This window comes from Zea mays, chromosome 3 (assembly GCF_902167145.1).
Source record: "Zea mays cultivar B73 chromosome 3, Zm-B73-REFERENCE-NAM-5.0, whole genome shotgun sequence".
In the NCBI taxonomy this organism is placed as follows: Eukaryota; Viridiplantae; Streptophyta; class Magnoliopsida; order Poales; family Poaceae; genus Zea; species Zea mays.
Window position 1 is genome coordinate 2750267 of NC_050098.1, and position 13959 is coordinate 2764225.

A 13959-nucleotide genomic window follows, 5' to 3' on the forward strand; every position below is an offset into this window, starting at 1 on the left:
TTCTTCATCTGCAAGCCATGTTTAATTATGAAATGGACCTGTGTAGCTATTTTACATGTTTACATGTCTTAGAATTGCTACTGTTCATTGCTGCTATAATTTCATATGGTATTTATCTGAGTTATATGATTGTTTTATTCGGAATTAAAATATTTAATATATATATAAATATGTAGAAAGCATGTCACTTATTTCTCTAAATTTACAACAATTTTTAGTCCTTCATTTTATTCCGTTTTATTCTCATGTTGTGTTGGACTTGAAATTCTAGCAGAAGTTTGATTTTGTGTCATACAATATCGTGTTTTGGAAAGGAGGGTAGAAAGTTAAAGGTAGGTGGTTAAAATAAAGGGCCAAAAAAAGGCAGTGGTGGAAGGATTCGGAAAGGCAGTGGTGGAAGGATTCTGACAACCTTCCCCTTGCTTGAGATTTCAAATCGAGTGGCTTCTTTCTTCTGTTGCAATTTGGGTGCCTTGGACGCGCAATGGTCGCGATTGTATTGCACGGAGATGGGCTTCGTATCAGCATCCCGCGGGCGAGAATGAATGGGCCAAAGTGACGTGGCGGCTCTTGATTGGTCTATATGTGGTAGCCATTGCAACTAACCGTTTTTAACCGTTTAGAGTTCAAAAAATCATAAATGTGTGTCCAATTACTTAATTTTAAAATAAAAAAGTTGATGTGGATTTAGACTGACGAGAAATAGAGTCGAGAACTAACTTGAGGGAGGGGTTGGACGTGGAGAAGATGGTGCACTGTAAAATAAAAAAAGTTGATGTGGATTTAGACTGACGAGAAATAGAGTCGAGAACTAACTTAGGGAGGGGTTGGGCGTGAGGAAGATGGTGCACTGTAACCAGCGAGTGGATCCTCCATTTGGATTGGTGCACCCAAACGAGAGGAGAAGATTGGTGTGGTCACGGCCGACAACTGACAAGCAGGCAGCTACCCCATGCTGCGCCAGCGCCACCCCTCGTCGCTGACTGACGATGGTCGATGACGAGCCACGAGCGACAAGGCCTGGCTTGGCCTCATATTCACGGCCAGAGTGGCAGACACGTCAGAAGCTAGCTCGCTTGTGTCCTATCTCCTGGACTGTTTCTCCAAGTACAAACGCGCGCGGCTGCTGCAATCATCATCATTCGCCCGCTCTTTTGCCTTTCTTTCCTCGCCAATCTCATCTTCCCGCCGACCGAACCCGAACTTGCCCATAGTCGGCTGCTACGGTAATCTCTCCTGGTCGCGTCGCATCACCACAGGAATGGCGGATCTCGCCGCTCAACCACCGTAACAAGAAATCGTTGCCGACGACGATTTCAGAATTCGAATAAATTCCTACGCCGTACGTACAGTATACTATTCTACTACTCGATCCGCCACGCCCGGCAGCAGCGCTCACATCACATGGGAATTCAAGGCTGACCGTGCCGCCGTCACTCCTCCCGTTCAGGTCCAGCAGCGTTCGTTTCGTTGCTCCACTCATCAGATCCATCCACGCCAGAGACGGAGGCAGCCATGCCGCTGCCGCCGCTCCTGCTCTGCGTCTGCCTCTACCTCACCCACCTCCCCCGCCTCGCCTCCTCCGAGCCCGACGCCGACAAGGCGGCGCTGCTGGCGTTCCTCGCCGGCGTGGGCCGCGGCGCCACCGCCCGCGCGCGCATCAACTGGCCCACCACCCCGCTCGCCTGCGCCAGCCCCGGCCACGGCCCCGGCTGGACGGGGGTCACCTGCAGCCCCGACGGCGCGCGCGTCGTGGCGCTGCACCTCCCGGGGCTGGGCCTCTCGGGCGCCGTCCAGTCCGGCACGCCGTTCCTGGTCGCGTCGCATCACCACAGGAATGGCGGATCTCGCCGCTCAACCACCGTAACAAGAAATCGTTGCCGACGACGATTTCAGAATTCGAATAAATTCCTACGCCGTACGTACAGTATACTATTCTACTACTCGATCCGCCACGCCCGGCAGCAGCGCTCACATCACATGGGAATTCAATGCTGACCGTGCCGCCGTCACTCCTCCCGTTCAGCAGGTCCAGCAGCGTTCGTTTCGTTGCTCCACCTCCACTCATCAGATCCATCCACGCGAGAGACCGAGGCAGGCAGCCATGCCGCTGCCGCTGCCGCTGCCGCCGCTCCTGCTCTGCGTCTGCGTCTGCGTCTGCCTCTGCCTCTACCTCACCCACCTCCCCCGCCTCGCCTCCTCCGAGCCCGACGCCGACAAGGCGGCGCTGCTGGCGTTCCTCGCCGGCGTGGGCCGCGGCGCCACCGCGCGCGCGCGCATCAACTGGCCCACCACCCCGCTCGCCTGCGCCGGCCCCGGACCGGGCTGGACGGGAGTCACCTGCAGCCCCGACGGCGCGCGCGTCGTGGCGTTGCACCTCCCGGGGCTGGGCCTCTCGGGCGCCGTGCAACCCGGCACGCTCGGCCGCCTCACGGCGCTGCAGCTGCTCAGCCTGCGCTCCAACAACCTGTCGGGCCCGCTCCCCGCCGACCTCCTGCGCCTGCCCGCGCTCGCGGGGCTCCACCTCCACCGCAACGCCTTCTCCGGCGCGCTCCCGCCCGGGCTCGCGGGGCTCGCCGCGCTCCAGGCGCTCGACCTCTCCTCCAACGGCTTCGGCGGCGGCATCCCCGGCGCGCTCACCAGCCTCACCCGCCTTGTCGCGCTCGACCTCTCCAACAACTCGCTCTCCGGCCGCGTCCCGGACCTCGGCCTCCCCGCGCTCCAGTTCCTCAACCTCTCCAACAACCGCCTCGACGGGCCCGTGCCACCGTCCCTCCTCCGCTTCGCCGACGCCGCATTCGCGGGCAACGACCTGACGCGCCCGCCCGCAGCAGCTCCTCCCGCCGCCGCCGCCCCCGCCGCGCGGACGCGGCGGGTCAGGCTCAGCGAGGCGGCCATCCTCGCCGTCGCCGTCGGCGGCTGCGTCCTCGCGTTCGCCGTCGCCGCGGTGCTGCTCCTCGCATTCTGCAACAGGGAGGGCCGCGACGACGACGACGACGACACGGGAGGGGCCGGCGGGAAGGGCGGGGAGAAGAAGGGGAGGGAGTCGCCGGAGTCCAAGGCCGTCATCGGCAAGGCCGGGGAGGGCAACCGGATGGTCTTCTTCGAGGGCCCGGCGCTGGCGTTCGACCTGGAGGATCTGCTCCGCGCCTCCGCCGAGGTCCTCGGCAAGGGCGCGTTCGGGACGGCGTACCGGGCCGTGCTGGAGGACGCCACCACGGTCGTCGTCAAGCGGCTCAGCAAGGAGGTGAGCGCCGGGCGCCGCGACTTCGAGCAGCAGATGGAGCTGGTTGGCCGGATTCGCCATCGCAACGTCGTCGAGCTCCGCGCCTACTACTACTCCAAGGACGAGAAGCTGCTTGTGTACGATTACTACGCCAGCGGAAGTGTATCCAACATGCTTCATGGTATGTATGATCCTTTGACCATCTCCTCCTCTGTCTCTTCTTCGTCCTGTCACTTTGATCGTTTTCAGTGCTCAAATTGGAATTACGGGCTTCATAACTACAAGCGTCGGCCTGTTTGTGCGTTACAATTTTAGCAATCATGATAGCGAGACAGACGTGGCGATTTTGAAAGGAAAGGAAGAAACTTTGTGACGTCTGATTGATATCATGGTGACCTGGAGATGCAATGTTGCTTGTTGTTTGGAAAGATGCTCATGGGTTGATATGCTAACTGGTTGTTTAGTGCAAGCAACAACCTTTGCTTGGCTTTTATCGGATTGCTATAGGTAGGAGTTTAGGATTCGGGGTAAATAAAGGCAATGCAGGACCTGAAGGCTACTAAATATTGGAAAAGGCCCTTGTTTCTTGTTTGTGCCCTGTTTCTTGTCTAGCTTCACATTTTAATCTCTTCTGATGGCTGTCACACTAGGCTTTTCAACCGATATATATTTGAAAACTTCTCATCTCCCGGCTTCCTATCTTTACGCCATACCAGTCAATATCTGATCGCTTTTCTGCTTTGACAAAAAAAAATCCTCATGTGGAGTAACAGACTGGTGAGCATGCCACTTTTGACCTCTTCTTAAGGAGAAGATGAACTTTAGCGCTCTGTGCATGTCTCACCGGAAGTCCGGAAGTAGCATGTGCTGCCCATTTCTTGCTTATTTTTTTGTTTGCTAACTTGCTGTCATGTATTGAATCTCATGCGTTTCATTTAAGTTGTCTAGCTGCTTGGTGTGATGTGCTTATTAGCTGTCTTCACTTGCGACGCGTCTTCAAACATTATGCCGTTTCAATTCAAGTTCACATGGCATGCTTGATGTGTGGTGGTCACTGGTCAGCTCTGATCACATCAGTGCCGTCTTAGCAGCAAGATAATCTGTTTCCCATCTCATCCTATGAGGTTAAGCGGGCCATGCTAACAAAAGCATACTTAAATCATATGATGTCATGGAATTTGAATAGCAAACTGCATAGTTAGTTAACTACTCCCTCCATTTCTTTTTATTTGTCGCTGGATAGTGCAAAATTACACTATCTAGTGACAAATAAAAAGAAACGGAGGGAGTACTAATTAATTTGTAGCCATCAGCCATGTGACGTTGTGAATATGCTAAATAAAGGTAAAATAGGGAGCTATAAGTGGTGGTAGGTATAGAGAAATGGCTGGCGGTTGTGAAAGAGAACTGCATGACAGGTCCATTAGTAAGCAGACAGTAGTTGAGTGTTGTCACCTAGTAGTACCATAAAGTTTGAAGTCTTTTCAGATTGAATTGGTAAAACCCTTGGATCTGTTAGCGCTGGTGTTCACTGTCATGGCCCCGCTCCTCCATTTCAGTGTCAGAATCTGGACCATAGGAGGACCGCCGCCAGATTTTTCGGTACTATGCATCAGCTATCTGCATTCATGTTAACTCTGAATCTGTCTGTACCATGATGTAGCATTACATCTAAACAGTACTACAAGCTTGCACTGTGCAGGGAACACCTGGTTATAAATGTTTTTTTGGCCATACAGAGAACAAATTTGGTATTAATTGTGCTGTGGTCTGATGGTTAATATCTGACGTTCTAATCTAAACTCTTCACGTGATCGAATGAAGTAGACATACTGCCTGTGCTCCTTTCAGGGAAGAGGGGAGAGGAGCGAACGCCATTGGACTGGGAAACCAGGTGGAAGATCGCTCTGGGTGCAGCAAGAGGAGTGGCACACGTCCACGCCGAGAACAACGGCAGATTTGTCCACGGCAACATCAAGGCCTCCAACGTGTTCGTCAACAGGGACGGATACGGCTGCATCTCGGACCTCGGCCTGGCACAGCTGGCGAACCCGATCGCGGCGAGGTCCCGCTCCCTCGGGTACTGCGCGCCGGAGGTCGCCGACACGAGGAAGGCGTCGCAGGCTTCAGACGTGTACAGCCTCGGCGTCCTCGTGCTGGAGCTGCTCACGGGGAGGTCGCCCGTCCAGGTATCCGGCGGGCGCGGCAGCGAGGTCGTCCACCTCGTGAGGTGGGTGCAGTCGGTCGTCCGCGAGGAGTGGACCGCCGAGGTGTTCGACGGCGCGCTGCTGCGGGTCCCTGACATCGAGGAGGAGATGGTGGAGATGCTCCAGATCGCGATGGCGTGCGTGTCCAGGACCCCCGACCGGCGGCCCAAGGTGGCGGACGTGGTCAGGACGGTCGAGGAGGTGCGCCGGAGCGGCACCGGCACACGGCCGCCCTCCCCGCCGGCCACCGCCGCGGATGCAGACCAGAGTGAGATGGAGAGCTCCTCCTCGGCGGCGGCGGCGGCGGCGCAGTGACGGCGGGAGTTGATGCTTCGCAGCCGCATCTGGTGATCCGTTCGTCGCCCTTTGTGTTGTGCTCTTCCAAATCCACGGCCATTCCATTCTTTTGGCGGGTGCTGTACCATTCCATTCTTTTTTTCTCTCTCTCTTGTGTTAAGAAGATTCCGTGTTACGAAATTGTAACACAGTGTCACGTGGAGACGGTGGTCCGTCCGATGCTCATGGCAGCAGTTGCTCACTCCTTGCCGATGAGATGAGAGTGTCAGCGCATGAAGACAAGCAATTAACATTCGGTGCTGCTTTGCTCTGTTGCTTCTTCAGCTTCGGATCAGATGCCCTTGAGGGCATGGCAATGGTTTGCATCGTTTGAGTACTCAACTTGGGCTTGTTCGGTTAGCTCTTAATCTACGTGTATTGAGTGAGATTAGATGAGTTTGAATCCCAAATAAGTTAAAATTATTCTTAATTTTTTGGAATCCCATCCAATTCATGTGTATAGAGAATAACCGATCATGATCTTATTTGTTTGTTTACAAGGCTCGACGATACTTTAGAAGCACCATATAACTAAAACAATTACATCATATAGTCCGACGCATGTCGTTGGACCAATTCAACGCGCCCTAGAACTATTTGATATGTTTTCACATACCATAAGACTAATTATGACGCACTAATATTCATAGGGTCCGACGACCAGGCTCTCTTAAGCTAATTACATGGAGGCGTCGGATCAGTCATCTATGATCCGAAGACCATGAAACGTATGGTTACCATACGCCTAAAAACCTTCCAACTTGTCTAAATTTGAAACTCCGCAAACATATTTTAATCTATACCTCTTTTGGACATTTCCGAAGTCATCTTGAGCTAAAGATAATTAGCGTGCAGCATCTTGAACTTATTATATTTAGCTCGATCAAACTACTACATTACATCCCTCTTTATAGTACGGTTACAAGAAAAAAAAAACAAAGTCCTAAACACTTGGTTCAAGACTCAACATATTAGCGGAATGCTCTGTTTTTTAAGACACTTTGTTGGAGATTTTACTCAACCAAACACTAGTAAAGTTAGAACCATGCAAGACGTACGCTCCATTCCACCTCGTTCTTGACCAAACACTGCTTTATTTATTCTTCTTCCTGAGAAGTAATGTTTTTCCTTCACAAAACAAACATTGTCCACCCTTCCTATATAGTATGTGGCTACGTACCCAAATTCAAATGTGGTTAGTTGCTGTGTACCCAAATTCTGATGATAGGCAGGAAGTAGTAGCTAGCACCACCACCGCCAAACCAACTTCACACATGCACGCTTTCGGTGCCTTTCACCGCTCAGTAGCACGGGGACTCCTCGGTGGCAGCTGCAGCCGCCGTCCGGTTCCTGTTGGCAGTGTTACCACCACCGCCGCCCCCTCTTCCCGGCCGCGGCTACGTTATGGCGCTCAGCCAGCCGGCGGCGACGTATCGGTAGGCTGCCTCCGTCAGGTGGACGCCGTCCCAGAACAAACGAGCCGACGGGTCCTTGCACTCGCTGGCGCCGGGGTCGCCGCAGAAAACGTGCCTGTTGTAGTTGAACCGCCCAGGTCCTCCGCAGCAAAGCGTCAGCACGTCTTCGTCGAACCCTGCGAACGCCACGCACGCATGCAGTGCAGATGTCAGTTCCCGCAACTGCAGCTGCAGGCGCGCCAACGCCATGCACTGCACGCATGCGGCATGCAGATGGCAGCCGCCGCGACGGCTGGATGGCTGGAGGCTGGAGCTAGCTCACCGAACTTGGCAGGCGACGTCACCATGTCGATGACGGGGCCGAAGAAGTCGGCGTAGACGACGGTGGCGGCGGCGTGCCTGGCCCGGAGCTCGCGCAGGCCGTCCTGGAGCAGAGCGTTGTGGCGGGTGGCCACCTCGTTGATCGATCTCAGACACCCCGTCCGCGGGTCGTAGCCTGCCGGGTCGGGGTCGGCGAACGTGGCGAGCACCGGCGGCGCGCACCCCACCGGGATCACGCCGGGGACCACCACGGTTGCCGCCCCGTGCTCCACGATCAGCCTCTGTAAGTGTAACCAACACCGACCGGCTCACCACCCGCGCGTCACCGGCAATGCGCGCTGCAGCTAGCCCACATGCCACACAGGGAGTCAGGAGGGACATGCGATCGAAGTGGTAGCTTCGTTACCTCGACGGCCGCGGAGATGGTCCTGACGACGGCTGGCACGAGCGACCCGACTTGTTCGAGGCTCGTCGCGGCCATGGCGAGGAGGTAGTCGTTGGCCCCGAACGCGCCCACGAAGAAGAGCGATCTGCGCAACAACCTGTCGCAGCCTGCATGCGTGCGTTCAGAGCAGATGCACACGCGTCAGTTCATGTTCATCTGTGTCGTCGTGGTCGTGGCCTCGTGGGTCATGCAATGCAACACACATGCCTTTGGGCGTGGCGCAGAGCGAGCGCTTGAGCGACTGGAACCACTGCAGCTGCACGCCCAGGCTGGCGTTGAGCGGGAACACGCTGCCGCCGGGGGGATCCCAGCGGTGGAAGAAGCTGGCGTCGAGGGCGGTGGCGCCCCCGACGGCGAAGTTGGCGCCGCGCCGGAAGCTCCCCGTCCCGTGGCGCGCCTGCGCCTGCAGGAAAGGCGGGACCAGCGGCAGGCCCAGGCTCTCAGCTGCGACGTGCGACCAGAGAGCGATCAGACAGTGTAGTGTATGTGTGTATATCATATCGATCCGGCAGTGGGGGCGCGAGCAGGGCATGCAGCCACGCACCGAGGAAGTCGATGACGAGGCGGCCGTCGCAGTTGCGTCCGGTGGGGCGGCCGAAGAAGGTGGAGCCGTAGGGCGGGCGCATAACGGGGCTGGCCAGAGCGTGCCAGCCGAACACGACGGGGCCGTTGCCGGTGTCCGCGTACGAGTCGCCCAGGCTGAAGATGGAGTCGTAGTAGCGCCGCCGCCGCATTTGACCGGGGAGAGTGGTGGTGGTGGTGGTGGTGGATGAGGCGGGCACTGGCGCCGCCGACGACCACGACAAGAACAGGACGACCAGCAGCCACGGCGGCAGGAGCTGCTTCCGCCTCATCTTGCTCTCGCTCCCCCTTCGTTCCGGCCGCCGTGCGCGTACGTCGATGCTCAGCAGCGCAGACGACAGGTGGGCGTGGCGATGGCCGATGGCGACGCGCGACGCAATGCGTCAAATATAGTGGACGGCTGGCATGGTAGCTGAGTTCAACAGCTAGCAAGCACCCCACCCATCACCCATGGCTGGCGCGCCTGTCCTCCTGTTCCAGCAGCAGCAGGCATCCGTTTCTGGCTACTACGACGGAGGAGAGAGAATGAGATCACTCGATCAGTGCAGTGGACATCCGTCCCTATCAGACTTCCTCCTCTAATGCGTCCTGCCACGTACTACGCCACGCCCGCCCATGGAATGGAGCTTCCTCGACCCACGCATGGCTTTTTTTTACCAGGCGATGAAGCGATGGTGGCGATGACGAGGGTTCACGCAAAATGTTGCCAACACGTGAAAGCATTGCAACAGGTGGGCGATGCCGTGCTGGCGCGTCAACACCACACTAGCGATCTGCGCGGACGCGCTTTTGCAGTCGCGATCTAAACATAAATCACTGTAAACAAAATAGAGCACAGAAGACAGTCACAAATTATCAAACGATGCGCATTTCATTTTCATCACTACATTCTCTCCAGACCATTACGTTCCAAATATGAATCGTTAGATTTTTGCGAGTGTGCATTTCATCATATTCCTACTCCACTTTATTAGTTCACAATGAATCAGTATATGGCCTCGGATATTATAATCAACATAGGATCTGCTCATCGAATGCCAACGCGCAGCAGGGCAATTAACCTGCACTACATTGGAAAATTCGGCATGGATATTTACACAACCACAGGTGCATAAATATTTCAGCGGTCTCAAGTAGGTAGGTTCTAATGTCCTTTCCGAGTGTTACGAAGCTACTTTTATGTGTCTTAAAACATTACATGCCAACATTTGAAGTAGTTAATCAGGAAATATGAGGGTTGAAGTACATCAAAATTCCTATGATGTCTGACCAACATTTGAAGCAGTTAATCAGGAAATGTGAGGGTTGCAGTACTTATATTCTTAAAATAGTTCACTAGTGAGTAAAACTGCAGTACACAGCAACTGTGTGTTCCGCTTAGATTCAGTTCCGAAGCAGTACAAAGAACAAAAGGGCAGGCTCACACTGGACTAGCACGAGCCTTCAGAGATGTAAAATTCTGCAGTGGTAGAATCCTCCACGCCGACATAGTTTTGCAGTGACCTTGGAACAGGAGGGACTTGAGCATCCATGGCACCTTCCAGCATGTGCACAGCCTGCCCCATCATCGGCCTGTGATCTTCAGCATCCTGAATGCACCAGCATGCAACTCTGCAGGCTCTCTGTAGCTGCTCTGCATCAGCATTGCTCTCCAGACTACTATCCAGCAGCCACATGACATCGTCTCCTTCGCTCAACTTGACCGCGACATAGGAAGGGAAGTAAGTAAACCTCCCCTCTTCAATCTTCTCCGAATTCCTTCGCCCAGATAGGATTTCCAGGAGAATCATTCCAAAGCTGTAGACATCGGCCTTGTGTGTTATCGGTAGCCCTGAGATCCACTCCGGCGCAAGGTATCCTATGGTCCCTCGCACTGTTGTCAGTACCCTGCTGTAATCTCGGCCAAGAAGCTTTGCCATGCCGAAATCTGCAATCTTAGGACATAATTCTGCATCGAGACAAAATTCTGCATCAAGAAGCACGTTATTCTATACTATACTTAAAGCACCAGTTTCAACGTTCGTCGTGCGTCATTTTTTTACAAATAACCCCTCACAGCTATTTCAAATTAATACGCTGCACGTCTATAGATGCCAAACGACGCCCGACACGGACTATATGCACGCGGGCCACAACTATGGCATAGGCACGTCATGCCAGCCTGCTAACTGTGTCGGGCCAGCCCGTTAGCCCGTCGATCCATTTAATTAAATCAGTGTAACGACGTCTGACACGGGCTAGATGCACGCGGGCCACAACTATGGCACATGCACGTCATGCCGGCCTGCTAACTGTGTCGAGCCAGCCCGTTAGCCTGTCGATCCATTTAATTAAATTAGCGTAAAATGTTAACAAACGATGCAGGAGGTGGGGTTCGAACCCATGCTCTGATGGAAGAAGGATGGGAGACATTAGGTGAAACTGTCTAACCAGTAGAACATCACACTAAGATATTTTTAATATTGAATATAAATTGTATATAGGTATATACATTTTTTTGTAAAATAAAAAAATAATCATGTCGGGGCGGGACAGCACTACGGGCCGAGGCTACAGCCCAAGCACGGCACGACGTTTTGGCTCTTGCAAGCATTAGGCCGTTTCTGAGACCACATTGGCGCAATGGACTACATGGTATTTGAGATTGCTGAATTGGATGGAGCAGCAATGATTTATCACACTAACAACAAAATGAAAGGTTATTTGTTGGTTTTAAACGTTAGTAATTGCTACGAAGTAGCATAATTTATATGGAGCACATCCAATTTTTATTGATGCCTGACTTTAGCAATCACTTCATATTTTGATCTATCTTTTTTATAAGTTTGACTTCATGGGACTTATTTTAGAAACTTGATCTTACAAACTTTCTCTTATTTGGTCTCTATATGATGGAATTATGTCATTTTATAATCTCTGTTCGTTCGGTCAATCGTTGTGAACTCTCTTGTAATCGCTCACTTCATTGGCCATGTTAAATTTTTTTTGATGGATAGTTTACGTGAGTATTGTTGTAAGCCGTCGCAACGCACGGACAACCGACTAGTCTGGCTTTATATCGCATTCGCAGTGCACGATACCATCAACGCAACCCTCGTGCAGATAAGCCAGGCCCCGTGCGATTCCAAGCGCGATCGAGTAATGCAGCTCCCAGCTTAGCTTAGAGGAACTCTTGGAGAACAGGTGGCTGCTCAAAGAACCATTCGCCATATATTCATACACTAGGAACCTCCCACTACCTTCGGCGCAAAACCCAAGCAGACGGACAATATTGATGTGCTGAATCATACCTATGGTCCGCACCTCGGCTCGAAACTGCTTCTCGTCCTGTCTGTGGTCTTTTAGCTTCTTGACAGCCACAGGAGTGCAGCCTGGCAACATCCCTTTGAAAACGCAGCCAAATCCTCCTTCGCCAAGTTTTTCAGAGAATCTTTTGGTGGAGTTCTTTATTTGCGCAAACGAGAATACCACAAGACTTCCATGGTCACCCACAGTTCTAGCACTGTAAGGTTTGCTTCTGCATCTCAACAAAAGAATCAGAGAAATAACAATAAGGGTTATCACACCGATCATCCATTCAAGAGGCACTCTTTTCCAGAAAGAAAACGGAGGAACGGTTCCAGAACCTGACTGTTGTCTGGCTGCCGTACGTACGTACATACGGATGCCATTTAGACCAGAGTCGAGCACTATTGTATTCCGCAGCTCCGAAAACCATAGCAAGCAACTTGCATTGTAAGCAAAGGCAGTACAGGTACAATCCCTTAAGCAAGCGGATTCACACTCACTCATGTTTGTAACTTCCAACGCGAAAGCTTCCAGGGGATATCTATGGATGCCATCTATTGGATAAAATGTCACTTCCACATTTTCACAATTCAGAGAGTCATTTCTCGAACAACCAGCAGTAATCCATGCATCTGTCGACACTGAATTAAAACCAACAGGGCATATACAAGAGCCAGAGCCAGACAACGTGCAAAGGCTGTAAGGTCCACAATATGGATCATAATCACATAAACTTTCTGGGGCAGACCATAAAATAGAATCACAGTCCCCTTGCTTACCGAATCTAACAAAACTAGTATCATCTAAACGTATGTATGTATATGTGTCATTGAATATTAGCGTATAGTTTCCATCTTCGAGAATATCCATCCATTCAGGGAAGGCACCAGCAAACCTCCGACCTTCAGGATACTGGATAATAAAACCTCTCCTTCTAGTTGCATCGAATGACAGATTAAAATGTATACCAAGACTGTTGATGTTGCCATTGATTTTATTGAATCCCAGGTATCCTCCAGAGAGCAGTACATCAGTCGGGTTATCAAAACTCTGCCAAACCACCATGGAACTGTTTACTCGGTCTCTTATTACAAGATTTCCGTTGTCAAGAAGCACTGCAATAGCAGAGATAGAAGTGGTCCTAGTGTCAAGCGTGAACGGAATATTATCGAAACCTGTGGTATAATTAGAACGCCGTTCTCTGAGAGTGAGAGGTTAAATGGTGTTGTTCCATAAAAGTTCTCATCAGGTTGCCAAAGGGGGAAATACTCACGGATGCAATATGATGGTTTAGCAAACCAGATACCCAAACCGCAATAATAATATTGAGAGCAGTCGTAACCGTTACCCAAACCACAAGAGTGATATTGAGATTTAGAGCAGTCGTAACCCAACTTGAAGGCACCATTTTTTGAGATGAGGCTGCGATTTACATTCAGAACTTGACCGGGAAAGAGGGTGTCTAATGCATATGTTAATTTGCAGCAAGGAAATACAAGGCTGATCAGGGAGGGAAGTAGTAACACAAAGGAAGATGAGTATAAGAACCTCAAACTGCCTGTGCCCACCATTTTAAGGGATACTCTTCTTCTTGTCCACCCCAATGAAGTGGAGTACGTGCTTGTGCTTAGTCTCCTAACCGAGCTGATATATGGAAAACAAGGAAAAGATCTGCTCATCGGTCAAGGCTCAAGAGCGCTAGTCGCAATGCCCTATTGTCCAGGTCCAAGTCCAACAAGGTTGGCCGGGCATATGGACCCTACTATGACACGGTACCAAGTTCGGTTATTGGATGGTGGACTGAGGTCGATGTTTATAATAAGTAAACAGATAAACAGAATAATCAAAATCCTGTTTGCAGTCAACATGACGCCGATCTGTTGTGCATCCGTTTTCTAGTAACTTTTGTCAAAACCAAGTCTCTATCCAGCTAAACCACAAGGACGCAACTGACATGTGACATGAGGAGTCCGGCATTACCTGTTACCTCGTCGACGACGACAGGGTTCTCACAGAGCCAAGAGGATCAGGTACACAGCGCGCTCTCGGGGAGAGGCATTTCGCCGAACGCCTTCGGCTCGTCCAGTGTGCCCGACGCGCCCGACGTCAGTCACGCCGGGTGCAGCGTGCCCGGCATCG

The 13959-nt window shown here is 52.3% G+C and overlaps 3 protein-coding genes across 10 annotated transcripts; 1 reads left to right on the forward strand and 2 right to left on the reverse strand.

The window, feature by feature from the left end:
• Positions 1-211: 211 nt before the first annotated feature.
• Positions 212-6199, forward strand: LOC103649556 (probable inactive receptor kinase At4g23740). 6 transcript variants are annotated; one of them, XM_008675280.4, is made up of 4 exons: positions 1003-1342; positions 1451-1918; positions 2027-3407; positions 5078-6192. In XM_008675280.4, exons 2-4 carry the CDS (start codon positions 1516-1518, stop codon positions 5526-5528), a joined length of 2235 nt encoding a protein of 744 aa, XP_008673502.1. In that variant the 5' UTR covers positions 1003-1342; positions 1451-1515; the 3' UTR covers positions 5529-6192. The 6 variants fall into 6 exon arrangements, with proteins under 6 accessions (XP_020406813.1, XP_008673502.1, XP_008673504.1 ...); XM_020551224.3 differs by lacking the exon at positions 1451-1918 and having other exon boundaries at positions 212-1342; positions 5054-6192; XM_008675282.4 differs by having other exon boundaries at positions 1206-1918; positions 5054-6192.
• Positions 6200-6653: 454 nt separating this feature from the next.
• LOC103649557 (GDSL esterase/lipase At5g45910) lies at positions 6654-9152 on the reverse strand. Its single transcript, XM_008675285.3, has 5 exons — positions 8495-9152; positions 8158-8394; positions 7912-8057; positions 7507-7786; positions 6654-7360 (listed from the first exon to the last, which is right to left on the reverse strand). The coding sequence occupies exons 1-5, from the start codon at positions 8802-8804 to the stop codon at positions 7167-7169; spliced, it is 1167 nt and encodes a 388-aa protein (XP_008673507.1). The 5' UTR covers positions 8805-9152; the 3' UTR covers positions 6654-7166.
• Positions 9153-9769: 617 nt separating this feature from the next.
• On the reverse strand, positions 9770-13914 carry LOC103649558 (G-type lectin S-receptor-like serine/threonine-protein kinase At2g19130). 3 transcript variants are annotated; one of them, XM_023301952.2, is made up of 4 exons: positions 13801-13914; positions 12159-12935; positions 11823-12049; positions 9770-10480 (listed from the first exon to the last, which is right to left on the reverse strand). In XM_023301952.2, the coding sequence occupies exons 2-4, from the start codon at positions 12248-12250 to the stop codon at positions 9963-9965; spliced, it is 837 nt and encodes a 278-aa protein (XP_023157720.1). In that variant the 5' UTR covers positions 12251-12935; positions 13801-13914; the 3' UTR covers positions 9770-9962. The 3 variants fall into 3 exon arrangements, with proteins under 3 accessions (XP_023157720.1, XP_008673509.1, XP_020406815.1); XM_008675287.4 differs by having other exon boundaries at positions 11823-12935; XM_020551226.3 differs by having other exon boundaries at positions 11823-12870; positions 13801-13894.
• Between the last annotated feature and the right edge of the window lie 45 nt (positions 13915-13959).

Coding starts and splice junctions, on each gene's coding strand:
- LOC103649556 (XM_008675280.4), top strand. CDS start 1,516: ATGCCGCTGCCGCCGCTCCTGCTCTGCGTCTGCCTCTACCTCACCCAC. Junction 1,919..2,026: donor TTCGAATAAATTCCTACGCC/GTACGTACAGTA, acceptor CCTCCCGTTCAG/CAGGTCCAGCAGCGTTCGTT. Junction 3,408..5,077: donor TGTATCCAACATGCTTCATG/GTATGTATGATC, acceptor TGCTCCTTTCAG/GGAAGAGGGGAGAGGAGCGA.
- LOC103649558 (XM_008675287.4), bottom strand. CDS start 12,885: ATGGTGGTTTGGCAGAGTTTTGATAACCCGACTGATGTACTGCTCTCT. Junction 10,481..11,822: donor AGCCGAGGTGCGGACCATAG/GTATGATTCAGC, acceptor GTCTCGATGCAG/AATTATGTCCTAAGATTGCA.
- LOC103649557 (XM_008675285.3), bottom strand. CDS start 8,804: ATGAGGCGGAAGCAGCTCCTGCCGCCGTGGCTGCTGGTCGTCCTGTTC. Junction 8,395..8,494: donor CCTCGTCATCGACTTCCTCG/GTGCGTGGCTGC, acceptor CGCACGTCGCAG/CTGAGAGCCTGGGCCTGCCG. Junction 7,361..7,506: donor GACGTCGCCTGCCAAGTTCG/GTGAGCTAGCTC, acceptor TGGCGTTCGCAG/GGTTCGACGAAGACGTGCTG.